Below are 27,164 nucleotides of genomic sequence, written 5' to 3' on the forward strand. Positions count from 1 at the left end.
AGAGGAACAGAGAGAGAGAGAGAGAGAGAGAGAGAGAGGAACACAGAGAGAGAGAGAGAGAGAGAGAGAGAGAGAGAGAGAGAGAGAGAGGAACAGAGAGAGAGAGAGAGGAACAGAGAGAGAGAGAGAGAGAGAGAGGAACAGAGAGAGAGAGAGGAACAGAGAGAGAGAGAGAGAGAGAGAGGAACAGAGAGAGAGAGAGGAACAGAGAGAGAGAGAGAGAGAGAGAGGAACAGAGAGAGAGAGAGAGAGAGAGAGGAACAGAGAGAGAGAGAGGAACAGAGAGAGAGAGAGAGAGAGAGAGGAACACAGAGAGAGAGAGAGAGAGAGAGAGAGAGAGGAACAGAGAGAGAGAGAGAGAGAGAGAGAGAGAGAGAGGAACACAGAGAGAGAGAGAGAGAGAGAGAGAGAGAGAGAGAGAGAACACAGAGAGAGAGAGAGAGAGAGAGAGAGGAACAGAGAGAGAGAGAGAGAGGAACACACAGAGAGAGAGAGAGAGAGGGAGGAACAGAGAGAGAGAGAGAGGAACAGAGAGAGAGAGAGAGAGAGAGAGAGAGAGGAACAGAGAGAGAGAGAGAGGAACACACACACAGAGAGAGAGAGAGAGGGAGGAACAGAGAGAGAGAGAGAGGAACAGAGAGAGAGAGAGAGAGAGAGAGAGAGAGGAACAGAGAGAGAGAGGGAGGAACAGAGAGAGAGAGAGAGGAACAAGAGAGAGAGAGAGAGAGGAGAGAGAGAGAGAGAGGAACAGAGAGAGAGAGAGAGAGAGAGAGAGAGAGAGAGAGGAACAGAGAGAGAGAGAGAGAGAGAGAGAGAGAGAGAGAGGAACAGAGAGAGAGAGAGAGAGAGAGAGAGAGAGAGGAACAGAGAGAGAGAGAGAGAGAGAGAGAGGAACAGAGAGAGAGAGAGAGAGAGAGAGAGAGAGAGAGAGGAACAGAGAGAGAGAGAGAGGAACAGAGAGAGAGAGAGAGAGAGAGAGGAACAGAGAGAGAGAGAGAGAGAGAGAGAGGGGAACAGAGAGAGAGAGAGAGAGAGAGAGAGGGGAACAGAGAGAGAGAGGGAGGAACAGAGAGAGAGAGAGGAACAGAGAGAGAGAGAGAGAGAGAGAGAGAGAGAGAGAGAGGAACAGAGAGAGAGAGAGAGAGAGAGAGAGAGAGAGGAGAACGAGGACAGAACAGATGAACAAGAGCAGGTGAGACACACATGTTAGTCAAATGGTTGTTTACCAAAAGTATCAGCGTATCATAGGTCCTCATGTATCTCGTACCTCGTGTTTCTTTTTAGGTTTGTTATTTTTCAAATTCTATATTTATTAAGTTTTGCAGCTTGTTTGCACAACAAGGCTAAATAATTATATAAACTTTTCTCAATCTAAATATTGGACTTTGGTAGAATTAAAAATAAGTGTAGTGCAGGTCTATGATGATTTTTAGTGCTGCTATCATCTAGTTCTGATTCTGGTTCTGTTTTGGTTAAGTCCTCAGTAGTCCTGATTTTGAACTGTTGTATCCTGTTTTAATTCTGGATCAGTTCTGGGTCTGGTTGAATTGGGGTTTAGTCCCTGTGTCTTGATGCAGCCCCGACTTTGTTCTGCCTTGCTGCTTAATTAAAAAACTAGTTTAAGGTGTCCTGCACATGTGATATATATATTTCCCTATATGAAGTCTTTTTTTTTAAACAAAACTCAAAACACAGCCTATTAATCTTTCAGTCATATCTGACCCCCCATGATGAACTGAAACTCAGTTCATCGTGTGCCATATGATTAATGCCTTTTCACTGCAGCGCTGTTTGGACTGTGCTTGTGACTCGCCTCCGAACAACCCAGTCAAATGTGCAACATAAAGCCCGCCATCCACTTCCTGTTCGCACAGTTTAAACTAGCTGACAAATGTGCATCACATCAGTAGAATAAATATATAATTAGAAATGATTTAGTCTTCAGTAGTGTTAACAACGCCTTTTTCTATTTCCCCCTTTGATGCTAAATTAATCCTAAAATCAATTCTAAACATTGAAACTTTTAAAGGAAAAAAGAAAACAAGAACACTGACAATCGTGTCGCATTGGACAGTTACACCTCCACTGTCTTGGACTACATCTGTTTCTGTGTGGACAATGTAACAACTTGGAAACGATTCTGTGTGTTCCCTAGTAATCCACCCTGGATGACACACGGAGTTCAACAACTTATTCGAACAAGGAACAACGCTTTCAAATCCGGGGACCAGGAGGCATACAGTGCTGCCAGGGCCAACCTGAGAAGAGGCATCAAGACTGCCAAGCAGCAGCACAGGAGGCGTATCGAGGCCAGGTTTGAGAACAACACAAACCCAAGGCAGGTCTGGGAGGGCATCAGGGCTATCACGGACTACAAAAGAAGAACACCATCACCCTCAGCCGACAGTTCTACTCTGGCTGAGGATCTAAATCTCTTTTATGCCCGTTTTGATAGGGAGAACACCGACCCTGTCCTGTCCCCTCTCCCCTCAACCGACCCTGCTCCGGTCCTGAGCACTCATGAGCTGAGGCGTGTGTTCCGGAGCATTAACACCAGGAAGGCGGCCGGGCCGGATGGAGTGCTGGGCCGGGTGCTAAAAGACTGTGCTGCGGACCTGGCGGACGTCTTCACCTCTATATATAACACCTCGTTGTCCTGTTCACTGGTACCATCCTGTTTCAAAGCAGCAACCATCGTTCCCATCCCAAAACAGTCAAATGTCACATGTCTGAACGATTTCAGACCTGTGGCACTCACCCCCATTCCCGCCAAATGCCTGGAGAGACTGGTCATTAAACACATCAGAGCTGCTTTTCCACCATCCCTGGACTCGCACCAGTTTGCATACAGGGAGAACCGGTCAACCGAGGATGCGATCGCCACAGTGCTGCACACATTACTGAAGCACTTGGAACACAGGAACACCTATGCACGGCTCCTCTTTGTAGACTACAGCTCGGCTTTTAATACCATCCGGCCATACAAACTCCGTCCCAAACTCCACCAACTGGGACTTAACTCCTCTCTGTGCAACTGGATTGTGGACTTCCTCACTAACCGTAGACAGAGTGTCAGAGTGGGTAAGAACACCTCTTCCACCCTTGTGGTCAACACCGGTGCCCCTCAGGGGTGTGTTCTGAGCCCTCTGCTATACACTCTCTTCACCCATGACTGTATTTCCTCCTGCGCGTCCAATCTCATTGTTAAGTTTGCAGATGACACTACAGTGCTCGGACTTATTTCCAACAATGATGAGACAAACTATAGGACAGAGGTGCAACAACTAGAGTCATGGTGCCACGACAATAACTTGGTCTTAAACACCAAAAAGACCAAGGAGATCATTGTAGATTTCCGGAAGAGGGGTCATAACAACCATCTGCCTCTCTTCATTGGCAGTGAGGCGGTGGAGAGGGTGAGCAGTTTTAAATTCTTGGGGGTAACTGTGACCGAGGACCTGTCCTGGGGCAACCATATCACCTCAGTTGTACGGAAGGCCCAACAGCGCCTCTACTACCTGAGGAGACTGCGGAGCGCACACATTCCCAGATCTCTGATGTTGAACTTCTACAACTGTGCCATCAGCAGCGTTCTGACGTATGGATTTCTAGTGTGGTTCCCCAGCTGCACCAAGGCCGATCAGCAAGCACTCCAGCGGGTGGTGAAAGAAGCTGGCAGAATTATTGGAACAAGTCTGCCAGAGATCAGTAATATCTTCCCCACTCGCTGTCTGAGGAGGGTGCACAGTATCCTGCGGGACCAACATCACCCTGCGCGCCACCTTTTCCATCTGCTGCCCTCAGGGAGAAGGTACAGGTCTATACAGGCCAGAACATCCAGACTGGCCAACAGCCTGTATCCACAGGCTGTGAGGCTCCTGAACTCTCTGCCCCCCTCTCACGGACAATAACCATATCCAACTTCTTAATAGCAATGAACTGGTTTGCATTGGTGCATCATATCTTTATTCTCTTCCCCCTCCTGCCCCCCCCCCCCCTCTTTCTTAAATAGATAACTATCATATCTGATATCATATCTCACAGTACAATAATATTGAATGGGTTGCATTGTTGTATTTTGTCATGTTTCTCAGGTCTTTGTCTGAATTTCTACGAACATTATTGCTAAGGATTGTCTTATTGCATTGGAGTCACACTGGGTTAAATATGTACACTTGGGTTTTAAGGGGTATTTATTATTTTCTTCTTTTTTTTGGGTTGTATGGAAGCCCCAAACGCAATTTCATTGTTCTTGACAATGACAATAAATAAATAAATACTAAAAAAAAATACTAAATAAATTAATCCTAAAATCAATTCTAAACATTGAAACTTTTAAAGGAAAAAAGAAAACAAGAAGTACAGATTCACATTATGATTTTATTTACACAGTAAAATTAACAGCGGTGCATTTCTATAAGCAGTGATGAGGCGATAGAACTTGTGTGAAAAACAAACAAGCATGTAATTCCCAATTCTACCACAGGAGGGCGACAGAAACACACGTGTCATGCAAAGAAAACTCTCAGGTAAAGTAATGTGTAATGTTTCGTCATATGTGACCCTCAAGTATTTCCAGTGAGCGGCTGATTATTTACCGATTCTAGATGTAAAGCCATGGTGAAACGAAACCTTTATTAATGAAACAACTATGTTACATCTCTATATTGCTGGGATAAATACAGTGTGATTATACTACTGCTAGTCTGAGTTTTAAGGCTATGTTGGGCTTTGCAGCAAGATTTCACAGTGGTTATCCTCCTCTCGCATCCGTCTCAAACGCAGTACTTCCAGAAGCAGGCTACAGGCAAAAAGACAGCATTTTGTACAATGAGCTCATATTAAGTATATTTATAGTGTAATGATTGTAAATGTTAGAGCTTACGTTCTCCGCGTTTCCTTGTTATGGATTTGCCTTCTACCATATTAGCTGTAATCTTCCTCTCCAGCTCCAGGTCCTCCCTCAGCACTCTCAGCTAGAAATACAGATCAAAGTGATTATAACACATCGAGAGAGGTTTTCCAATGTTTTTGTGAATTACTGTAACAACTTTTGAGAATGTGTAACAAAAAATTAGTGCGCCATTTATACACGAGCAGCTTGTTCACATTATAATAACATCGAAATCACATTTTATTAGTGCCAGTTAAAATAAGCCTTACCTCCTCGATCTCAGCTAATTTATTAGCCAGCTCAACACCTGCAGAAAGGAGACCCAGTTAACCAAAGCAGAAATGTACCTGTGCATGTTATCACAGGCATTTGTTTGTAGGTCTCACCCAGAGGATCATCCTTTTCCACTGGGACCAAGCTTTTGTGCAGTAATAGTGCCAGAATCTTGCTCTGGGAATCTGTGTCTTCTTTCTGACTGAAAGCAGGGTTTCCTGGATGTACCAAAGCAAACACACAGTGAGTTATATGCTTATTATCTCTCAATATGTTGAAATTTGATAAAACTGTAGTGATAGACAAAGCATTTAATTAGCAGTTGCATGCATTTGGCATTCTAATTCAAATAAAATGTGCTGTTTTGCACACTCACCTGGATTAAATATGCTCCTCCCGTCTACATTGAGCAGTAGAAACAAACTCAGGAGTCCTAAACAGTAGCTCACAGCTGTAACCCTGTCCATGGCATTCAATGTAATGTTTCAAGCGGATTTCGCACTGTGAGCACTCCTTCGAGCAAGGCTAGATGTCCACTTGCTTAAAACCATCCCGTCAATATATTTATACTTCTCCGAGCTGGGAGGAGGGGCCTGTCGGCCCCTTGATTACTAAATTCACTTCTCGTCACTGTGGACTTCGTCACTGAGCCACCTTCTCACGGGGCCCGTGAATCGTCTGAATGAAATACAGCGATCTGACGCGGACGTGCGGCCCAGAAACCCTACATCACTCTGACACGGGTAAATCAAAAAGAGAGGATGCTATTAATCAACCTGTTGGTTGTGAACCAGGATCAGATGTTCTTGGCACTCGCAAGTCTTTTTCTTTTACTTTAATTGCTTCCTAAAATAGGTACGCAGGAGTGGGTTGGCCTAGGGAAAGAGTGGCAAGTAAATTGATTCGGTCCTTAAGTGCACCATAACCAGAGACGGGCTCTTCAATCTTGGCTTCAGGACTGCTTTGGAGGTGAAGAAGCATCCATCACTGAGGCAACGCCAAACATCCCACACCTCCCATTTTACCGTATCCTATTCTATGAATCAAGGAAATCACATTTCATACGTCAGCCAGAGGAGCGCACACAGCGTTTGTGCAGGCTAAGGGAAATGAACTGCTTGAACCTGCTAAATTTGGCTGTTATTATAAGAGTCCTTTGAAATGAGACTTGCATACAGGGGGTTTCCACAAGCTCGCTCCTTTAGCCACTCATCTTCTAAATACACAAATAAAGAGACTACAAACACGAAAGCTAAAGAATCAGGAAAGACTGTGCTGAGGGGATCTTCAGGGTCTGTAAATGAAAACCAAATGTACCGATAAAGAACTGAAACTAGGCTACTGAGTCTGCAGGAGGCAGTCACTGTTCACGCCAACTAAATATCATTTGGATGCACTTAAAGACCTTACGATGCATTCGTAACTCTGTAACAGCATAACCCAAGCAGTTTAAGCACTCCTCAGAGCCCCACAGCCTCCAGTCCAGCTTCTGTTCTATTTCATCTTTAACATCAGAGGTCAGGCCTTTGTTGACCTCATTGTATTTCACTGAAAAACTAAACAGTAAAACTGCTTTGCTTAAGCATCACTTAAGGAAGCCGTCTGTGCACGCGACCACAAACAATCCCATTGATTTATCTGCAAATGGACCGCTACCATCGACTTATTTTAGGGATGTTATCTCAATTGGAAGCGGTTGTGGTAGAGCTGAACACCAGAGGGAGCAATTAGATTATCATAATCAAAAGAGCAGCTGCAGTGAGCGTGTATTTTATAGAAGGCATGACGCGTGTAAATGCGGATCCATTCACTCAGTCTGCCTTGACGGTTCCCACACATGAATCGTTGCTCGCGTGCACCGTAGTGATGACCCACGGTTGCTTCGTGGTGAAGACTTTCCGAAGCTGCACATGCAGCACACGTCTACAGCAGCTGAACCTCGAGAAGAGGGCTGCGTCAATTCAAAGCCTCTCGTAAGTCAGCCGCAAGTAGTTAGAAACCAACCGGAAGTGTGCTCACTCACTTTTCAGCTTAAAGCAGACGTTAATAGCAGCAGTGCATTCTTATGTCCCTGAATTTATAAACGGAGCAGTTGTATCATATGCTGCTGACTTGTAATGATCACTATGAAAATATACACTTAAAACTGCAGCACTTTCGTGTACTAATCATGCCAAGTTTAGAAAATCCACAATTATTACTAGCTTATTTTGGTGATGTATTTCAGCTATTTATAATGTAAGGGTTTAAATTCAAATAGTCTCATTTTCCGAAACATAAGTGTATTCTTAGACAATTTTTTACCTCAATGGAGAGCTTCGTTAAACGTTTCTTTTAGTTTAATAATATATTCAATAAATGTTTGGGAAGCTGGCTGTATGTAAAGGTACATTTCAAAAAACCTAAAGTATAAAGCTAAATCTAAATGTTGGCTTTTGCACAGTCAAAGGTTAAAGTTATACTGGCTGGGCTAAGTTCGTAAGCATGTAGGTCTGGTGTAGTCAGTAGCATGGTTCAGTTGTATTTCTTTATTTATTGTGTCACGAATATATAAATATTTTTAATTAATATTTATAAATAAATAAGGGAACTCTTGAACAATCTTCACTTTGATTTTCTTTTCTTTTTATTCGAGTGTGTGTGTGAGTCGCCTTGAGGCGACTGTTGTTGTGATTTGGCGCTATATAAATAAAATTGAATTGAATTAAATTGAATTGATTTATTTTTCCTGCACAAGTCTTGCGAACGCTGGTATTTTATTCTGAAAAATCTAGACAGGAAATATCCTCTTACTCCGTTGGCCGGGTGTAGGAGGGAGGGAGGGACGCTAGCAATCTGACAGGCAGCTAGCTACAGCAGAGTAACAGCCTGGCAATTACAGCGGCGACGTATCAGGAGAGGGTGGTTACCGAAACTAATCAAAGGGTCGTCCAGCACCTGAACCATCAATCGGGTTTATGAGTTAAGGCGATCAATCAGGCTGCCGTTAACCTTCGGAAAAAACGCTGAAGTGTAATTCACCGTCAACGGGTTTTTTTCTTTTCTTTTTATTGTTTTTACTTATTATCCGTGACAACATGGCTGAATGTAACGTTAGCATCGACCAGAATAAACTACCTGGAGTGAAAGAGGGTAATGTCCACATAACATGTTTCCTGGAAAAATATAAAGCAAGCTAGCTCTTAAACAGCCAGCCTGTTAGGTTAGGATAACTCTAGCGAGGCTAATGTTAACCGAGTAAACGCAGGTGTTTATTTGTTTGTCTCATGCACTACGGCTAATGTGGCTCTTAGCACACGCTGCTAGTGGATGCTAGCACACTTACTGGTCTTTTCAGGCTGGAGTTAGATGGTCAGTCTGGGTGCAGGTGTCATCCAGGCAGGTTTACAGTGGGAAACACCGTTTTATGTGTTGTGTACATGTTGACACAGTGAGAGCCGCCTCATATTAAACACAGTGCTGGGCTGGTGAAATGTGCTGTGTTTACATGACTTGTAACTTTGTCACCTGAGTTGTTTTCCTGTTTTAAGGTATGTGGTCCAGCCAGAGTTTTGAACACAAGCTCTGTTTGAGTTTTGTTTGTTGTTTTGCCCCCGGTCTCATATTCTCTGGTGCCATTTCCTCCTGCTTCTTATGACTGTTCAGAATATGAATCCCACGAGCTCTTTGCCACATAGACACCCAGAACTAGGTCTGCTATTGTTTGTGGATTTGAAAAGCAGAATGGAAACGGGGGTGTTTATATGGAAAAGCATTATGGATGGGATGCTTTGCTGGTGGGAAGCACCTGTTAGTGTGAAGCAGCTGCTGGGCAGGATGTTTGTTATTCTGGTCAGAGAGAGAAGAATCCTGCACTGCTTGTCTAGTCTGCATTGGGAAGGGATGGACTCTACAAAACTGCTGGAAAAGTTAGAAAACAGTAAAAACAACGAGGTGCAGAAATGAACTTGAAATATTTACTTATATTTAGATGTTCTTGTGGTTTATTAAACGCAGAAGTGTCCATCTATTTGCATAGTGCACACATGTTAGACCTATTTTCTATTTCAGGTCCTGAAGTGAATGATGGTGTGAAAACCTAAACCGTGAGTGCAGCTGTAACCCGTCTTTCACTTGTGCTGAATTCTTCTGAAGTCTGTTTAAAAGCAACTGTTAAAGTACTGTTGACGTATAAAGCAGCAGCAGCCACGATACAGTCTCTTTGCTAAGAAGATTAAGCATATGGTTGAGAAAATGCTCGGTGGAGGTGTCGTCATCCTCCTTCAAAGCATCTGTCATTAGCCATCGTGCACAACGAGGCAGTCTGGATGATTTATCAAGTGTGTTTGCCTAATGGTGGTCGATTCCCTCCCAGCGATCTCTACAGTCACACAGTCACAGGCAGTTACTGGTTATTAATATTTCATGTGGATGAAGTAATCTTTGGACTGTAAGCTTAACAGGGGTGAGGAGACAGTGTGAGCTCCACAAACTGATCGACACTGGTGAATATGTATGATGCCAGATTGCTTTTGCTTTGTTGAAGCGATCTGGTGCCAGCTCTGAAGGCTTTTTGTTTGATGAAGCCATGACCGAGTATTCTGTTTATATGATGCTATGGTAAGTTGCTAAGTAGGGGGAGTTAAGCTACGCTGACAGAACTTTTAAGTCCACATTCATGTTTAGCTGAGGTTGTGAGAAAGGCCTAAAACCGCCTCCTTAGTTCTTCTTAACAGGAAACCGTCTGCTGTTAAAGATCTGGAGCAAACGTGAAGAGACACGAGCTGTGTGCGTCGTTGAGAAGGATCAGGTGGATGTGTCGGGATGACGTTTGGTGCTGGGGGGTTTCGGAGGAAAAAATCCCCACCTACTCCATCAGCCGAAACTGTTGTTTTCAGGATGAATCTTTTGGCAGCACCAGTGATACCGAAACCAAGCCTGGAAAGTTTGCTCTCGGGTTATCTGTAGATATGGAAAATGAGCAGTTCATATTTTTTTCTTTAAGAAAACATTTTTATTCTCTTCCTACAGAGCTGAGATTGTGGCTGGTGGACTTTTAGTCTTTGGCCAGGCCTGAAAACGACAGGAAAAAAGTCCTGCGTCATAAAAACTCAGCTTAGATAGAAAATTCAGGTTAATCTTACTTTACTTACTGTAGCTTATTTGGCTATACACAAACACGTTTCGTTTTACTGCCTTTGGGATGTGTTTTCTGCTAGATGAGCAACTAAATGTTGCCTTTTGAATTGCACTTTAGGGCAGCAACAAAACGTTTTCTCACTTCTTCTCACCTTAAAATAACTTGTCAAGATAAAAAACCCTGAGCGCTTTTTTAGTCTGAGTGCAGAGCGCTTCCTCTTTCACTTTCAGTTCATCTCAGATCCAAAAACAAATTCCAGAAGGTCAGACAGGATCTAAAATCACTTTGTGTAGCTAAGAATGATGTGCTCATTGTGCAGCGAGGCACTCTGCTCAGCTTATCAGATTAAAAACAGTTTTAGGAGTAGTTTCTCAGTATCGTGACACATTTGATTCCCTGTTGGTGGAATCCTGACACTTTGCCTTCCGTCATGACTTTAAATTCATTTTTATTGATTAAGCACATGAGGGAAGACGTGCCAGATGTTAAACGGGGAAACCGTGAGAAGTCTGATTCAAATTGACGTCTCTTCTTCCTCAAGCTTGTGTTTAACTGGGAGCATAGCTCTGTGTTTGAATACATGGGGCTGTTTGAATGATTGTAACGTTTGCTACACTTTCCAGCACTCGTTTTTAAATGAAGCCTGTTTTTCTTCCTTTCTTTAGTGTGCCGAGACTTTGCCGTGCTGGAGGACCACTCCCTGGCCTATAACCTCCAGGAACAAGAAAGTAAGCATCTACACATTAGTCATGTTTGGGGTTTTTCTTCATCCTAAGGCAGTGGTTCTCATTCATTCTCACATTCAGCTTGACTCTTGATAAAATGAGTTTCTACTCCTGAGGAGTGTCACGGGTAAAACAAGCGTTTGACAAACAGTGCTGCCTTCTCCCTCCTTCAGACGTTTGCTTTCCCTGACTGTGTTCAGACAGACGAAAGTGTGGCTGCGTTATTCACGTGACAGAAATCCAAGTTTATACAGAGAGGTCTGTATGTGGAGAGTCTGTTTAAACACTTGGTGCCATTTATTATTGCACTGTTTTCTGCATTGGGATTTTTCTGTAACTGCAGATTGTTTCTTTCCTAAATCATTTGATATCACTTTGCTAAAAATCAAGCTTTGAATTATGTTTTATTTGTAGCAGTAAAAGCATGCATGCAGCCCACGATGCTCCACTTTGCTATTTGCAGGGCAGAGCGCGGCGTCAGTGGCTGCAGTCTGATTAAGCCCGTATAAACCCTGGTACACAATTAGTCGAGCCATGTTGCGGGACGCCACAAAGCTCTGCATCAGAGCAGTGAGGTGGCTTTTTTGTGTGCAGCAGCTGTAGCACAGAAAGCTCTGATTGTAGAGCTGAACACACTGCATCTGTGTCTCCTTTTACGCTAGCTGGTACTTTAATGTGAGCACATATGCAAGTAATTAGAGTCATTATAGAGGGCTCTGTTCCCTCGCATCAAGATAAGTTGTTGAAATCTCACATCAACATCTTTTTCAGGTTCTTTCCGTGCATCAGAGACGGGCTGCTGCTGTATTATTATCGAGTCTGGTGAACCTCTGCACTAAGTTTGGAGTGTGAACCGAGAGAACGCGCTGCTGTAGAGGACACTAGTTTGTCTTTCCGTTTCCTCCATTGTAAAACCATATAAAGGTAAATTATGCCACGAGCTCTGCTAAATAAGAGGAAGGCAGATGTCATCCAGCCACACTCTCAGTGCAGATTAGCTGTAATGAATGTGATTGTGCCCTTTTAAAGCTGTAGGGATCTACCACCAAGGCTCATTTCCATTTGCTCCTTTGTTGCCACAGTAACTGATCAGGTTTGTGTTGGCAGAGTGTTCTTTCAACTTTGACCCTGGAAGTCAAAAGGGAGGATGCCATTTAATATATTTCAGTAGTTCTCTAAATATGCAGTGCCCCCCTGTTTTGTTTTTCTTCATGGATCACATCAGCAGATGGCGTCCAAAAGAAGATTTTAAGCACTTTGAGTTTGTGTTCATGTGCAGATACAGCTGGCTTTTGTTCCCATTCAAAATGTTGAGCATGTGGAACAGCAAAGTGTCCAAATGTCACATGGAAACATTTCTGCAAGGCCGTGTCAGCACTTGGCATCTTCCGTTTCTGTGTTTGCTTCTTTTCACCGTGCAGATTTCCACTCGTGTCTGTTCTCACAGCTCAGCGTTGTTTCTTTTCCTGAATGGCCCGAGGCCTCTTCAGAGGATGTGTTTTATGAACAGATTTCACAATGTCCATTTTGTTTCCTTGAAAGATGAATCCAGATTGCTGTTGACACGGCAAACATGGCAGTGGATAAATGTCCTTCATTTTACGGTGTGACTTCAGTTATACCTTCAGACTTTTTTTTTTTTTCATGGGCTGTCAGCACGTGAAAAATTAATCCCAGCGTCATTCAAGAGAACCCCCCAAAAATCGATGTCAGTCCCTCGACTCTTTATCATGATGGCACAGCTGTGACATGGTTTCCTGTTTCCATCCCACCGATCACAGACACAGACCTTATGGAGCTCCTCGCGTACAAATTGCCAAATGTAATTTTGTCCCGGATCAATAACAAAGTGAACAGAACTGAGCGAGTGAGTGATGCGCTGCTTACAAAGTGCTAGAAGTGCGTCAGCAAGCAGGATTTCTCATCTGTTATGGTCGACTGCATGCCGTCACACAACCTTGGAACGACGCCTCAGCCGCCAACATTCATTCCTCAGCGACTGAGAGCGCAGTCTGTTGAATAGCAGAGGCTGAAACGGCCGCGGCGTTTCTCTTGTCCTCAGACGCTGATGTGTAGACCTGCAAATAACCTCTGCTGTTCAACATTTATGTTATCTCACTGATAGTCAAGCCTGTGTGTGTGTGTCTCTGTGTGTGTGTCAACAGTTGAGAGCCACTTGGCCTCCAATGTCTATAAGAGCCGTCTGGTGCAGAACGACCTGCAGGTGGCCAAGAAGCTCCAAGAGGAGGAGGATGAGAGGGCCAAGATCAAGACTCAGAAAGAGAACGTTGCCATGTAGGTGTCCCTCACACGTCAGCCTCATACACACCTGTTAAATGTAAGAAGAGCAGGAATTCCTGGAGATGTGGCTGATGGCTCAGATAAAGTCCAAATCAATAATGCCATGGAGCACATTTATTCATTGAGCTTTGTGCTAATGAAAAGTCATACTAGAGTCAGCAGTTGCATAAAAGCATGCGCCTGGTTATAGTTGTGCATATGAGCAACATTTGTCCAAGTAGAAAAATAAGGATCTGCTGGTTGGATGTTTGGTTTTTGAAATGATGCACCTCGAGGACTTTTAAAGCCATCAGATTACTCAGCAGTACTCGCTGTGAGCGTTATTAGTTACTTTGATGATGGCATCTGTTTCCAATTAGTCTAATCTCATGTAATTACTCCCAAACCCTGTCCTCGGACAGATTTGTGCTTCAGCAGCGAGGTCAGCCAGCGCAGCGCTCTAGGTGACTCCTGCTGAGTGATTGTTCAGAGTAGGTTTAACACTGTTATTGTTATAAATGAGAAGATCCTGTCATTCAGTATGCTTTCAATCTTGTTTTTGCCAAGGAGCAATCATGAGGTTTGGAGCTGGTTCTGCTGACCAGCTGGTTTTCAGATTATTTAAGAGCAGATGTTGCTGAGCCATGCGTCAATTAGGCGTAGGCTGTAACAGACTTCCTAACAGGTCTGTGCTAAAGACATGTTATATCTGTGTTAGGAGACTCATAGACTCAAGCTAACCTACAAAATGCTTTCAGTCTTTATCCTGCTTTAGAAACATGCAGAAACAAACGGCATAAGCAGATCTTCTTCAGTTGTTATGGAGTCTGTGTGGTGTCTTTGTCACCGCTGATGTATAATTATATTCCCCGAGGGGTTTGGGTTGCTTCCAACTGCATGTCCAAAGCAATGCAGCATGTACACTTACTAACCACAGTGGCCTGATGCAGAAACATAAATCTGGCTCCGCTGAACATAGCAGAGAGCTCTGTCTCTGTTTCAGCCCAAAGCAGCAGTTGCATCCCAAGTGTGCAAAAAGGCACTTGGAGTCTTTCTGTGCTCTGCAGTTTTAATCATCATAAAAGCGCTGACTCGCCGAACCCACTTATTTTAAACACACATAAACATGCAGGGCTCGAGTAGAGGGATTGCACTCCCTGGGTGCCAGATGCCTCACCGACGCATGCAGGCCGGTGCTGCCGGTCTTGTTCCAAGCTCACCGTCTATCCCACACTCGCCACTTAGACACCGGACTAAACAGCATCACTTCTTTCTCAGCACGTACTGTTTCAAGACGCTCAGGTGCAGCAGTTTGTTTACATGTGCCACTTTAATTCATCCTAAGCCGTTAACCACTCGGGTCAAATCCAGGTACGGCGTGGGTTGTATAAGCTCCTCCTTCTGTTAGTAAGATTTCACACTCAGGTGCGTCTGCACACACTGTAAGGATTTTCACACACCAGCCCTGCAGGCAGATGGTGTTTTTGACTAAATCGTGCAGCTTCAAAGATGAGCGTGAGCCAAGGTGCTAGTGAGATCAACCCTGCAGTGAGCTAAGATCCTCCTGCTCCTGCCTGAGGCGCGCTGACCATCATTCACAACATGCTGGATGACTTCAAAGCTGAGGGTTCGGGTGTTGACTCCCCTTATGAAACAGAATTACTGAAAACTGTAAGTGACAAAAAAGTGCATCATTTTCACAGTGTTGAAGTCAGTGAGGCTTTTAAACCTTTATATACACAACAATCTAACGTGTGTAGTACCAGAGCCGGTTTCAGCACCACTGTGTGAGTTTGTCGTCAGAATAATTGAGACTTGAAAAGTGTAATAAGGCTTATTTAACAAATGTGTCAGTGTAAATATGCATCTTTAAGCAAAGCTGTGAATTTAAAAATGTCCTTCCATTACATCCCTGCTGTAACATTTTCCCGCTTCTTCTCTTCGTACATGCTTGCAACACATGTGAACCCCAGCGAGCGGCAAGATAACGAGATCGCCCAGGAGATTCAGGAGGAACTGGTCCGACAGGCAGAGCGACAGCGACAGCAAGAAGAGAAAGATGCGGTAGGAAGTGGACCTGAGGCAGTGCTGCTTGTTTCTACCCCTCAGTTGTTTCTAGTCTTCCTGTTTTGGGCGGGTCATTCTTTTCCAATCATTGCGCCTTTGTTTCCACTTTTATTTTATTTTATTTTATTTTTAAGTAATTGGGACCTTCTTTTTTTTTCTTCTTTTTTTTTAAACATTACAATGACATTGTTGATAAATGGGAAAGCTGAGAAATCCTAGATTCTGTTTCCCAATCAGCAACACTGTTTGTGTTAGATTAGTCAGAGTGAGCTAACTTGGGTCAGATCGCCTCCTACGTGCTCCATAAGGTGTACGAAGCATGTGCTAATTGGCCTGAGAAGCGAGCTACTGTACGTGCACCCAAAGAAATATGACCTTTGTCTAAGTGGGACATTTCTATATTGATGCGGGACGACGTGCTTACTGTTGCGTTGTTTTGTTGCAGGCCATCGCTCGTAAGCTGCAGGAGAAGGAGATGAAAGAGGACAGGAGGAGACATAAGCAGCTGGAAACGCGCTTTGATGAAGATCATGGAGGTGAGGAGAGCACCGCTGACTTATGTAAATGCCTCATTTATGTTGACTTATGGCTGTCGGAGCAAAGCTAGTTTTCTATATGTAAAACGGCTGACCGTTGTATGAGCGGCCCTTTGGCAACAGTGGGAAGGAAAAACTCCCTTTGAACAGGAAGAAACCTCCAACAGAACCAGGCTCAGGGAGGGGCGGGGCCATCTGCTGTGATTGGTTGGGGTGAGAAAAGGAAGACAGGATAAAGACATGCTGTGGAAGAGAGACAGAGATTAATAGCAGATATGATTCAATGCATCATGGGAATCCCCCGGCAGCCTACGTCTATTGCAGCATAACTAAGGGAGGATTCAGGGTCACCTGGTCCAGCCCTAACTATATGCTTTAGCAAAAAGGAAAGTTTGAAGCCTAATCTTGAAAGTAGAGATAGTGTCTGTCTCCTGAATCCAAACTGGAAGCTGGTTCCACAGAAGAGGGGCCTGAAAACTGAAGGCTCTGCCTCCCATTCTACTTTTAAATACTCTAGGAACAACAAGTAGGCCTGCAGAGCGAGAGCCAAGTGCTCTAATAGGGTGATATGGTACTACAAGGTCATTAAGATAAGATGGGGCCTGATTATTTAAGACCTTGTATGTGAGGAGCAGGACTTTGAATTCTGGATTTAACAGGAAGCCAATACAGGAGAAATCTGCTCTCTCTTTCTAGTCCCTGTCAGGACTCTTGCTGCAGCATTTTGGATCAGCTGAAGGCTTTTCAGGGAGTTTTTAGGACTTCCTGATAATAATGAATTACAGTCGTCCAGCCTGGAAGTAATAAATGCATGAACTAGTTTTTCAGCGTCACTCTGAGACAGGATATTTCTAACTTTAGAGATGTTGCACAAATGGAAGAAAGCAGTCTTACATATGTGTTTAATATGTGCATTGAAGGACATGTCCTGGTCAAAAATGACTCCAAGGTTCCTCACAGCGTTACTGGAGGCCAAGGTAATGCCATCCAGAGTAAGAATCTGCTTAGATACCATATTTCTAAGCTTTTCAGGGCCGAGTACAATAACCTCAGTTTGATCTGAATTAAGAAGCAGAAAGTTAGCGGCCATCCAGGTCTTTATGTCTTTAAGACATTCCTGCAGTTTAACTCATTGGTGTGTGTTATCTGGCTTCATGGACAGATAGAGCTGGGTGTCATCAGCATAGCAGTGTAAATGTATGCTATGTCTTCTAATGATGCTGCCTAAGGGAAGCATGTATAATGTAAACAGAATTGGTCCTAGCACTGAACCCTGTGGAACTCCATAATTAACCTCAGTGTGTGAAGAGGACTCTCCATTTACATGCACAAACTGGAGTCTATTAGATAGATATGATACAAACCACTGCAGTGCAGTACCTGTAATACCTACAGCATGTTCTAATCGCTCTAATAGGATATTATGGTCGACAGTATCGAACGCTGCACTGAGGTCTAGCAGGACAAGCACAGAGATGAGTCCACTGTCAGAGGCCATAAGAAGATCATTTGTAACCTTCACTAAAGCTGTTTCTGTGCTGTGATGAGCTCTGAAACCTGACTGAAACTCTTCAAATAAGCCTCTGCAGATGATCTGTTAGCTGTTTGACAACTACTCTTTCAAGGATTAAAGAATAATTCTCACAGCTTTTCACAGAAGAATATAAAGTCATGAGTAAGGCCACGGGAGGTGATCGGTCTCTGTTTCTGTGCCGGATTTGGTTTTGTCTCCAGCTTTGAGTGCGGTGGGCGTGTCTCTAACACTCATGGCGATTGTTGCTGACTTGAAGATTGTGGAATGCATTTATAAGCACATAATTAACCCTGAAGGAAGGCTTGCGTGTTCCTGCAGAGAAATAACTCGTCCTTTTACTCCCAGTGCAGAGCGGTGATTGAGCCTTTTGTACCAGAGTTGGCATTTAGTGAATTAGGAGCAATTTTAGATTTACTTCTGATGTATTTAAAAAAACAACAACATGTTTTTAGTGTTTTTTGGGGCTTCTAAAACGTGTTAGCAGCTCAGTGTCACAATTTTATGTTTCATGTTGAAAAATTGAAGCTTTGCTGCAAGTCCTAATCCAAAATGTCATCACGATTGCTTCTGTACCTGAAGCGCTGCGGCCGTTTCTTATTGCGTCTTGTTGAGGCATGAGTGCGGTCGCAGGTCTTGAACCACAGTTGTGAGTGTGGGAGGAAGTAAATTTCCTGTTCCTAATAAAAGCTCAGCTTTTCTCTCTGCAGCTGCTAAATCTAATGTGACATGCTGACTACCAGCTTTGCCATTTCAACCCTTTTGGGTGTTTTGTTTCTGAGATTGACTCAGAACACTAAACCTCTACAGTGGTGTCGCTCCCACACAGGAAGCACAGAGGAAAATCTCTTTTTTCCTTTTAGTCAACAGAAGAAAAATCAGTCTGGTTTTCTAGCAATTTGGTGCTCTGCAAAAATTCAACACACACACAGTTTCTACTTAAAGTGCTCGTGAGTGATTTTTATCTTGTGCTTGTTTGTTCATTTAAACTGTCACGGAAGCTGATTTGAATAGTTTCCGTGTTGGTGTTTGTCGGCGCAGACGGGGACGGGCGAGCCTCTCGCTGTCAGTCCACCTGCTTGTTCTCTGTATCGACTGCAGACTGTGAGAACTTATGTAACTGCTCACCTGTAACGTCACCACTGGGCGTTTGCACCTGTGACTGTGATGATGTCACAGTCTCTCTCTCTGACGTACAAAAACATGTTGCTTCTCGTCACTGAACAGCTGTCAGGGTAGAATAAAAGGTTAAAAATAGGAGAATATTTTATTTTTTTAAAGTGAGACGAGGTGAGCAAACAGCGAATGCCCGTGGGCGTCTGAGCAGGTGTCAGGCTCTGCTCGTACCTCCCTGCTGCTGGTTGGATAACTGGAATGCCATTGCACTGACTGGCAGTGGGGCGAGGACTGGCCTGAGCTTTGTTCCTCGCTGTGCGTTTCCTTTCATTTGTATTCATTCAAACATTTCTCAGCCACATGTCGACTCCCAACAAACAGGTTTCCTTAAAGGTGAAGTGCTCAGATCAACAGTTTGCTCTGTTGGTGTGTCTGCAGCGTCTGTATTTACAAAAGCAGTGGCATGTGGAGTGCAATGGAGGAGCAGACCATTTGTAACCATTTAAAAACATCATATACTGGTTGATGTCCCATCATGAGTCCTGAGTGCCTTTATATCCAGTCAGACTGTCTGATAGCGGCTAACACTCGCTGTTGCTGTCTTTGCAACATTTTAATTTTCCAACCGTAACAACTGCCGGGACGTTTTGGGTCATTTAATGTCATCTTCTGCATTTCCTCTTTCTTCTAACCACTGCTCTCCTCACAGGTGCTGTATCTAACCCGGTGCTCACTGTCTTGACTTATATTACACCTGTCTGTTGTTGTTAACTTTCCCTGTTTTCATCAACCACCACCATCATCATCATCGTGCCTTCTCACTCTGCTTTGCTCAGCTGCAAGAAGACCTCTAGACTTGGACAAACCCAGACATCACACACCGACGTCCCCCGGGCGATACGATGCTCCGGTGAGCTCACGTCGAGATTACTCTCCAGATTATAGTTCAACAGAACCTAAAAGGAGCAGACACCCAAAACTGGATGCTGCAGCACCCCGTGGTCGCTCCAGATACCCAGAAGGCTATCTGCTGGGAGAAGGAGGCCGTAGCAGGCACGCAGATCCTTTTCCTGAGCACCTGATGCACAACAGAGGCAAACACGGGGACAGGTATCCAGAGCACGAGCCCTCACAGACTGGCAGAGCCAGGGATTTAGGATACGAGGACACAGAGAGAGTGGTGAGGAGGAAAGAGAGGCCAGCTAGACCACCTCCAGTACAAATTCCTAAAGAGAGGGACAAAACGTGGGTCAGAGAGCAGAACAGGCAGTACGACCGAGACGGAGGCAGAGAACCGGAATATGAGAGGTATACTGCAAGAGACCAGAGGAGGGACAGAGATCGGAGGAGGGACAGAGACCAGGACCTCAGGTGGGGAAGAGCAGAGGGGCGGGACGGAGAAAGATCCAGAGACAGAGGACGAAGTTTGGACAGAGAGCTAGAGGGACACGGACATCGAGATAAAGGAAGACAAAGAGCGAGAACCCGGAGCAGGGAGAGAGGACTCGAAGAGGCCTTTGTGGAGCCAGCACACAGCCGGGACCGGCTGAGGGAAGGGAGGGCTTCCTGGGAGGGGGAAGAGGAGGATTTTGAGAGGACCAGGGGACGGCACCGTGTCCAGTCCAGCCCCAATGAGCTGTTTGGAGATCATAGGGGCGATGAAGGCAGAGGAGACAGCAGGGAGTTCTGGGACCTCCAGCAGGGGGAGGGTCGTGGCAGGGAACGCAGTCATAGTCAACCCAGCGGAGAGACAGGTATCACCCCGAGCTCCCTCTGGGCTCTGTGGGGGGGCTGTGTGGTGTGCTAAACCTTTCTGTGGCAGTCTGAGGTGGTGGGTCAGTCTAACAGCGATCGCTAACACACACGTTAGATTCACTGTTTTCAGGATCAGCGATCTTGTGATTTCAGGTTTGAGGCCAATGATTTATTTCGCCTAGTGTGGAGTTTTCTTGTCTCTGTGCTTGGAGTGAGGCGTGTGCTGTGTGCTTTCTTATGGCTTGATGAGCTTTGTAAGCTCAAATGTTTCCTTGATAAAGGGCTTCAGAGCTGGTTGTGTGTTCTTGTCAATTGAACAAGCTAAACTTTACCATTTCATGGTTTTAACTGATCTGAGATCTGCCACAGGTTTAAATGACCCAAACACAGCGAACAACACCAGTGGAGATGCACTGCAGCCCTTTAAAGGTGCATTGGCTTTGATCAAACTGCTGCTGAATGTATTTTTGTGTGAATGTGGCATCAAATTATTGATCATTCAACAGACAAATGATTTTGATCCATAAATCATTTTAATTTATCAAGAAAAATGATACAAACTTTACTTTATTCTGTAATTGTGTAAATTGCACCTTTAAGATGAGATTTCCTTTTGCTGAAGCGAATCCTAATAAATAATCATCGCAGCCCTGCTCTGTTAGTCATGATTTGCCTTTTGCAGGTCGTATTGCGCACCGTGGCGGCGGGTCAGTAATGCCAGAGACTGAGTACGGACTGAGTGAGGCCACCAAGGGTTTGACCAAGCTCGATCTGCGCGAGCAAGAGCTGAAGGACCTGGAGGTGGCCAGGAAACTGCAAGAGGAGGAAATTAAGGTCAGGAAGGAAACCAGAAGAGAAGTACGTGTTGTCCATATGTGCACGCACACCGTGACGTACAGGGAACAATCACATTAGCTTATAGTTAGCAAAGACTGTGCGCAAAGAGCAAAGTTAAAGGTCTGTCGGTCTGTGTGTGGTTGAGTTTCTTCTTCTTTGTTTAGAAATCAGTTTTGTAAAGAAATGAAAATGTTTGAATAACTCTGCCCATAAATGTATTTTTGTTGTGCATTATTTGATTTGACATGATGAAACGTGATTGGCTCCAGAGCAGCCAATGACAGTAAAGCATTTGACTCTGTTATCAAAGCTGTAAAGAACTTGAAGCCTTGATGTCAAAAACCAAACTGAAAGTGTTTTTCTTGTGTGTTTCCAACATCACGTAACATCTGTGTGAGAACGTAACCTTTTCTCTGGTTTCAGGCGAGCCAGATGCACGTGCGTGCAGCCCAAGTGGCACAAGACGAGGTGAGTGTGTGGAAACTCCTCCTCCAACATGGATAAATGTTACGTGCAAAGATGCTCTGCAGCACTGGAGGTGTCGCTTTGGCTGCTTCGTGTGAACCAGGTGTTCTCTGATGACATCTGGGACGCTTGTGTAGAGTTATGTCATGTGACATGTAGGACGTATTCTGGGGTAAATGACCTAGTCGCCTCGCTTTGCCAGGAAATCGCCCGACTGCTGATGGAGCAGGAGAAAAAGGAGTACAGGAAGAATCGCGAATGGGAGAAAGAGAAGGAGCGGGAGAGGCTGGCCATGGAAAGGATGGCAGTGGAGAGGAGGCGGCAAGAGGGAGACTACAGGGTAATTTTCCATGACCGTGCATATTTTTAACATGCGTGCTTTTTCCATATAAGACTGTATTTCCTCTGTGGGACGAGAACCATAATTTCTGTTGGTTTCCAGCCAAACTCCGAGGACGTTGTCCGGCCCAGGACACGAGAGGAGTACGAGTACCAAAGGCAGAAGAACTACAAGCCTCCGAGGTACACGGCTCTCACCAGAAGAAATGTCCAGTCTGTAAAGAAGCAGAAATGTATTAATGTTTTGCACGTGTTTCAGGCCTCCACAGCCGCGCACACATGACTATGAGAATGTCAGTCCTGGCTACGTCTACCCAGATCACCCTGCTGCCCCTCGCGCTCCAGCCAGACCTGATCCAACTTACAGAGGTAAATGAAAACCTAAACAAGGCAGCTGCTGCCCTTTTTCAACACTGTGGTGTTTTTGCACTTTAGTCTGCTTGATGCTAATAGCCGTGTCTCTCCCAGCGTTCCTGGCTGCGTGTGTTCTGCAAAGAAAGAGTTAACTTTGAATCTGCAGATAGAAATACATCAGGCTGTCAGACTCAACACTGGCTCAGAAGTTTAATTAACTAAATATACTAGTAATACTACAGTATTTAACTAAGAAGTTTTTGTTTTTTTATTTGTTTTATTTATATAGCACATTTCAAGACCAGGGGTGTGCCAAAGTGCTTCACAGAATCGATTAAGTGCAGTTACAGATACAAATATACTGACAGGTGGGAGACATAACTATGCAATATACAGTAGGCACAAGCCAAAGGCTGAAGGTTAAACACGATAAGCTTTAATCAGAGCAAAACGATAAAACACAGTGCCATTACGAACACGCAGATATAGGTTGAGATTATTCCAGAGGTAGGGTGCAAGAGAGGCGAATGCTTGGTCACCTCTGGTGTTGAGCCGAGATGTAGGTCACACCAGGAGCATTTGGCCTGCTGATCTAAGCGCTCCCCCGGGGGTGTAAAAGCTGAGGAGATCAGTAAGATAGCTGGGTGTGGTATTATTTATGATTTTAAACGTGAACAATAAGATTTTAAAATCAATGTGATTTTAATGGGAAGCCAGTGCAGGTCAGAAAGAACCGGAGTAATAGACTCAAACCTACCAGTCCCATTTTGAACGACGGCAGAATGGAGACCAGCATAAAGGGAATTACAGTAAACTAATCTGGATGTAACAAAGGCATGGATACGTTTTTCAAGGTGCTTACGTGGTATGTAGGGCTTGGCCTTGGAGATTAGACGTGATTGATAGAAACTGGATTCAACTACCGAGGACACGTGTTTGTCCAGCTTAGAGGAACTGTCCAAGACAACACCCGGGTATCAGAAAGAGTCAGCAAAGAGCCCAAATACATCATTGAGTTCAGCCTGACTATCGACGATTATGATTTCCATCTTCTTATCATTGAGAATGAGGGAATTGCTCAGCAGCCAGTTTTTAACTTCATTCATACAATTGAAGAAGTGTTGCAACGATGACGTGACATCCTCAGCCAGTTCAAAATGGATTTGAATGTCATCCACATAAAAGTGGAAAGAAATATTGTATTTTTCAAGGATTCGGCCCAAGGATAACAAGTATTAAGAGAACAGCATAGGACCCAGTACAGACCCCAGGGGGACACCAGAGGTGACCGGGGCAATGGAGGAGGAGCAGGTACCCATGGTGACAGAAAAGGACCTTTCTGATAGGATTTAAACCAGCTAAGGGCACTGCCCGTGATGCCCACCTTAAGCCTCATTAAAAGGACATTATGGTCCACCAAATCAAAAGCAGAGGACAAATCGAGCAAAGCTAAGACCACAGGGCGCCCCGAGTCAGCGATTGAGAGAAGATCATTAAAGACTAGCAGTAATGCAGTTTCCGTGCTAAAGCTTAGACCCGACTGTATTTTCCCCGATGTTGTTTGCATCCAAATAAGCTTGAAGTTGGGAATGAACAAACAAAAAGTTTACTTGATTACTTTGGTCATTTATCAGTAGGAAAAAAACCAGTTAAAAGTCTAAAGTTTACATTTTTCATTGCTGTCCAGATGTCCAGTCTTCTGGTCCCCAGGCCTCATCTTTGACATCATCAATGTTAAAATGAACATCTTCATTTCTTTCAAGTGGTTTGTTTTGGCCAAATGTCTAAATAGGAACGTCTCCCTTTATTTTCTTAGCACTGCCTACATGAACACGTGAGAGTGCTGAAGGCGTTTAGTTCGACCAGAGCTGGTTTCTCGTCACTCATATTAATAAACTCCTGAACGCTACCTTGGAAAACTTGAGTTCATAAACACTGCAGCATAAATTGCACTGCAGCAGGGCCACGATTAGTCAACTAGTCACGATTACGTCGACTATCAATCGTTTGTGGCAGCGCTACACTGCAGTATATGGAGCTCATTTTCTGTCTCTTCCATCTTTTTCAGGTGCCCATCACAAGCGGTGACTCAGGCTCTCGCCCGTGCGCACACATGCTGTCAGTCCTCCTGTGTGTGTGTGTGTGTGTGTGTTTATCTTTTATTTTCACCCATTCACACTCTGTTGGCCAGAATCCTTCGGACAGTCATGAGTTGGCAGTGGGATTTTTTTTTTTTTTTTTTTTTTTTTTTTTAATATCCTCCAAAGTTGAGGAAGTGGATGTGTGAGTGCTAGAAATACTCATCTTTTTTTTAATGATCTGTAAAATGTGATTGCATATTTCTTTGAACTGATGTGACATTAAGCCTAGCCAAAAGAAATCTCCCATGATTCTTTGCTGTGTAAATGAAGGAACTGCCCCCCTGCTGTGGTCATTGTGTGCCATCAAAGGGCTTAAAGCCTCTGCTGGATGTAACAGTTCCTCGAGACTCTTCATGGGACATGCCTGTCTGGTCCACTGTGGCTGTTACAGTGTCTTAGATACCAACGTGGCAGCTTCTTTGTTACAGCGTGCTGCGCCTCTGTTCTCGCCGTGCTGTGCAGCGAGGCCCTGTGAGGGCTGCCCATGTGCCACACAGCCTTTGACTCTGAAGGGGATGCATTATATTTTGTTTTATTTGCTGTAATTATAAAACAAAGCCTTGATTTCGGTGCTGGTAGCTCTGGCTTTCATATGTTTCCCACCTTGTTCCAGCGCAGAAGAGGTGGAGCTTAGCGGCAATCCGTGGACATCGATCAGCTCGATGTGTTTGCGGTTTTTTTGCTTGTGAGGGGAACTTTTTTTTTTTTTCCACTTAACCCTGTCTTTCTTAAACTGTAGTGGTATGACTGTATATGACTTACTGTTTCTATGTGCATGCTTACTGAGAGTGTACAGATGTGTACATGCATCTCAGCTCTGTATCAATATTAACTGGCTCCCTCTTTATTATCAGAAAGGGCTAAAGCTGCAAACAGCCAATAATAATCTCTCTGTAGAAACTAAATATGTGCTCACATATACTGCTGTACAGTATTTCAGTCTTCTGCCAATATTTCATATGAGCTTGTCATTTCCAGCTGGCCCATAAAAGAACCAGTACCAAATGAAATGCATGTGTTGCCTGTGTCAAACCTGAGTTCATGCTCAGACGCTGTGTGTAAATCTGCGTTCTTGTTTTTTTACATTCGACCAAATCATGTGGAAACTGTTCGGTTCTCCCTCCATGAAACTTGTATCCTGCTCGTTGTCTTTATTGAGAAAGGGAGCTTTATATTTATTTTTGTAAATTTCTTTTTTCCTCACATTGTTTCCTCAGTTTTCATTGGCCAAGCTTCCCCGCTGTCACTTCCAGGACTGTCCGGTCTCATACTTCCTGCTTGCAGAAAGGAGAAATTCTAGTGTTTTGTTTTATATTTCTTCAGGTCCTGATATTTTTGGCTATGAGAGGGAAAAAACGGATAATGAAGAGCACATTGCTGAAATGTTTGTGATTGCCACACAATGACTCACTCATTGAGCATTTGGTGCTGCGTAGAGTTTTTGCTTTGTAATAAATGTTGCTGAAATTATAAATCTGCGTGGAGAACAAGCCCCTGTGCTGTACGCAGAAACTCTTCTCTCGTAGTGCGTTGAACAAACATGCAACTGTCATTGAACTACAGTGTGTGCTACTTGCTGTTGACAGAATGAGATGTGCCATATACGTGTTGTTTTTCAGGGACTTTACAAATTGGAGCGATTAAAAGTTGTGGTTGTAGCGGAGCTAGCGCACCCACTGTGGTGGGTCTCCCTAATTTATTCTTTGATGAGAACGCCACCTAGTGGACGTGCTTCCAGTTGGTGAGGGTACAGATCACAGTGATGTGTATTTGTGTATGTTGTGCTTCAGATATGACTTTACTTTCATGTGTTGTCTGTTTTCTTTGATTTAGGGCTTTATGCAATCTACCAATCATGAATCAACATGTTGGACTTTTAAAGTAAAATGAATTTAAGTTGCTTTTACTTGTAGCATCTCAAAATGTAATAAATTGCATCAGCATTTACACCATGAATACGTGTTTGTGAAGCTGTAGGCCACTCAGCACATCTCACCTGACATGCCCGCTTCATCCCACAGCTTTAGTTGATAAGAATACAGGGGGGGGGGGTTAGTGTTAAAGGTCACATTAGTTTATTGGTCAAGATATTCAGTGACCTTAGTTTCACTCCTCTGCTCATGACGACCTGCAGTCACCCCCTCTGGGGCCCGCTTGATGTGGGAGAACCCGTAATGCAGAACGTTTGAAGCCTTCAGTGACCTCTGACCTTGGCACATGTAACCACAGAGTTACCTGTAGTACAGGTTTTGAGTTTCCAAAGGCAGAAACTGCTCAAAGCCTCTGGGTTTGAGTCCTCTTGAAAACCTTAGACTTCAAGAAACTACACCTACTACTTAAAAAAAAGTCAGTTTGAACTGAGACTGTTCGTATCACTCCTCTTCAGTTTTTAGTGTCACTTGGGTGATTTCAGCCATGCTAAATGAAAGGAAGACACAGTATAGCAGGAAGTGCTGCTTTATTTGTATTGCTGCATAGGGAAACAAGCAATCATTTTTCCTTTCATTATGCTAAAGTCATGTACTCAGTGTGCGATAACATCCTTATGTGAAGTGTTTAGTGCCAGCAGCAGGTAGCCTTTTATTGTCAGTTTTACTTAAATTCTGCCACTCTAAAGTACAGTCACACCCTTCCTCTGAGAACAGAGCTGGTTCACCAACATACCTGAAATACTGAAGGTTTGTCTGCAAGTGGTAACACCACTGCCATGCCCTCCATGGGATATGTCACAA

General features: G+C 44.2%; 2 protein-coding genes across 3 annotated transcripts; one reads left to right on the plus strand and one right to left on the minus strand.

Moving 5' to 3' along the window:
* Positions 1–4,374: 4,374 nt before the first annotated feature.
* uts2d (urotensin 2 domain containing) lies at positions 4,375–7,126 on the minus strand. The gene is made up of 5 exons (XM_085397368.1): positions 5,544–7,126; positions 5,281–5,385; positions 5,164–5,201; positions 4,886–4,976; positions 4,375–4,801 (listed from the first exon to the last, which is right to left on the minus strand). Exons 1-5 carry the CDS (start codon positions 5,632–5,634, stop codon positions 4,776–4,778), a joined length of 351 nt encoding a protein of 116 aa, XP_085253494.1. The 5' UTR covers positions 5,635–7,126; the 3' UTR covers positions 4,375–4,775.
* Positions 7,127–7,973: 847 nt separating this feature from the next.
* On the plus strand, positions 7,974–24,550 carry ccdc50a (coiled-coil domain containing 50a). Of its 2 annotated transcripts, XM_085397363.1 has the most exons (12): positions 7,974–8,299; positions 10,952–11,014; positions 13,177–13,306; positions 15,265–15,355; positions 15,804–15,894; positions 19,378–20,295; positions 20,979–21,130; positions 21,557–21,601; positions 21,801–21,938; positions 22,041–22,120; positions 22,197–22,306; positions 24,360–24,550. In XM_085397363.1, the coding sequence occupies exons 1-12, from the start codon at positions 8,245–8,247 to the stop codon at positions 24,377–24,379; spliced, it is 1,893 nt and encodes a 630-aa protein (XP_085253489.1). In that variant the 5' UTR covers positions 7,974–8,244; the 3' UTR covers positions 24,380–24,550. The 2 variants fall into 2 exon arrangements, with proteins under 2 accessions (XP_085253489.1, XP_085253490.1); XM_085397364.1 differs by lacking the exon at positions 19,378–20,295 and having other exon boundaries at positions 7,994–8,299.
* The last annotated feature ends 2,614 nt before the right edge of the window (positions 24,551–27,164 follow it).

Source organism: Rhamphochromis longiceps, linkage group LG23 (genome assembly GCF_057381845.1).
Source record: "Rhamphochromis longiceps isolate RC_006_pf linkage group LG23, R_longiceps_female_GT1.1, whole genome shotgun sequence".
NCBI lineage: Eukaryota > Metazoa > Chordata > Actinopteri > Cichliformes > Cichlidae > Rhamphochromis > Rhamphochromis longiceps.

Bases quoted from the DNA above. Each gene is read 5' to 3' on its own strand.
- uts2d (XM_085397368.1), bottom strand. From the start codon at position 5,634: ATGGACAGGGTTACAGCTGTGAGCTACTGTTTAGGACTCCTGAGTTTG. The intron at 5,386-5,543 runs GTGAGTGTGCAA...TGGTACATCCAG, and splicing joins GAGGAGCATATTTAATCCAG to GAAACCCTGCTTTCAGTCAG. The intron at 5,202-5,280 runs GTGAGACCTACA...TCCTTTCTGCAG, and splicing joins GGAAAAGGATGATCCTCTGG to GTGTTGAGCTGGCTAATAAA.
- ccdc50a (XM_085397363.1), top strand. From the start codon at position 8,245: ATGGCTGAATGTAACGTTAGCATCGACCAGAATAAACTACCTGGAGTG. The intron at 13,307-15,264 runs GTAGGTGTCCCT...TGTGAACCCCAG, and splicing joins CAGAAAGAGAACGTTGCCAT to CGAGCGGCAAGATAACGAGA. The intron at 15,356-15,803 runs GTAGGAAGTGGA...GTTTTGTTGCAG, and splicing joins AGCAAGAAGAGAAAGATGCG to GCCATCGCTCGTAAGCTGCA.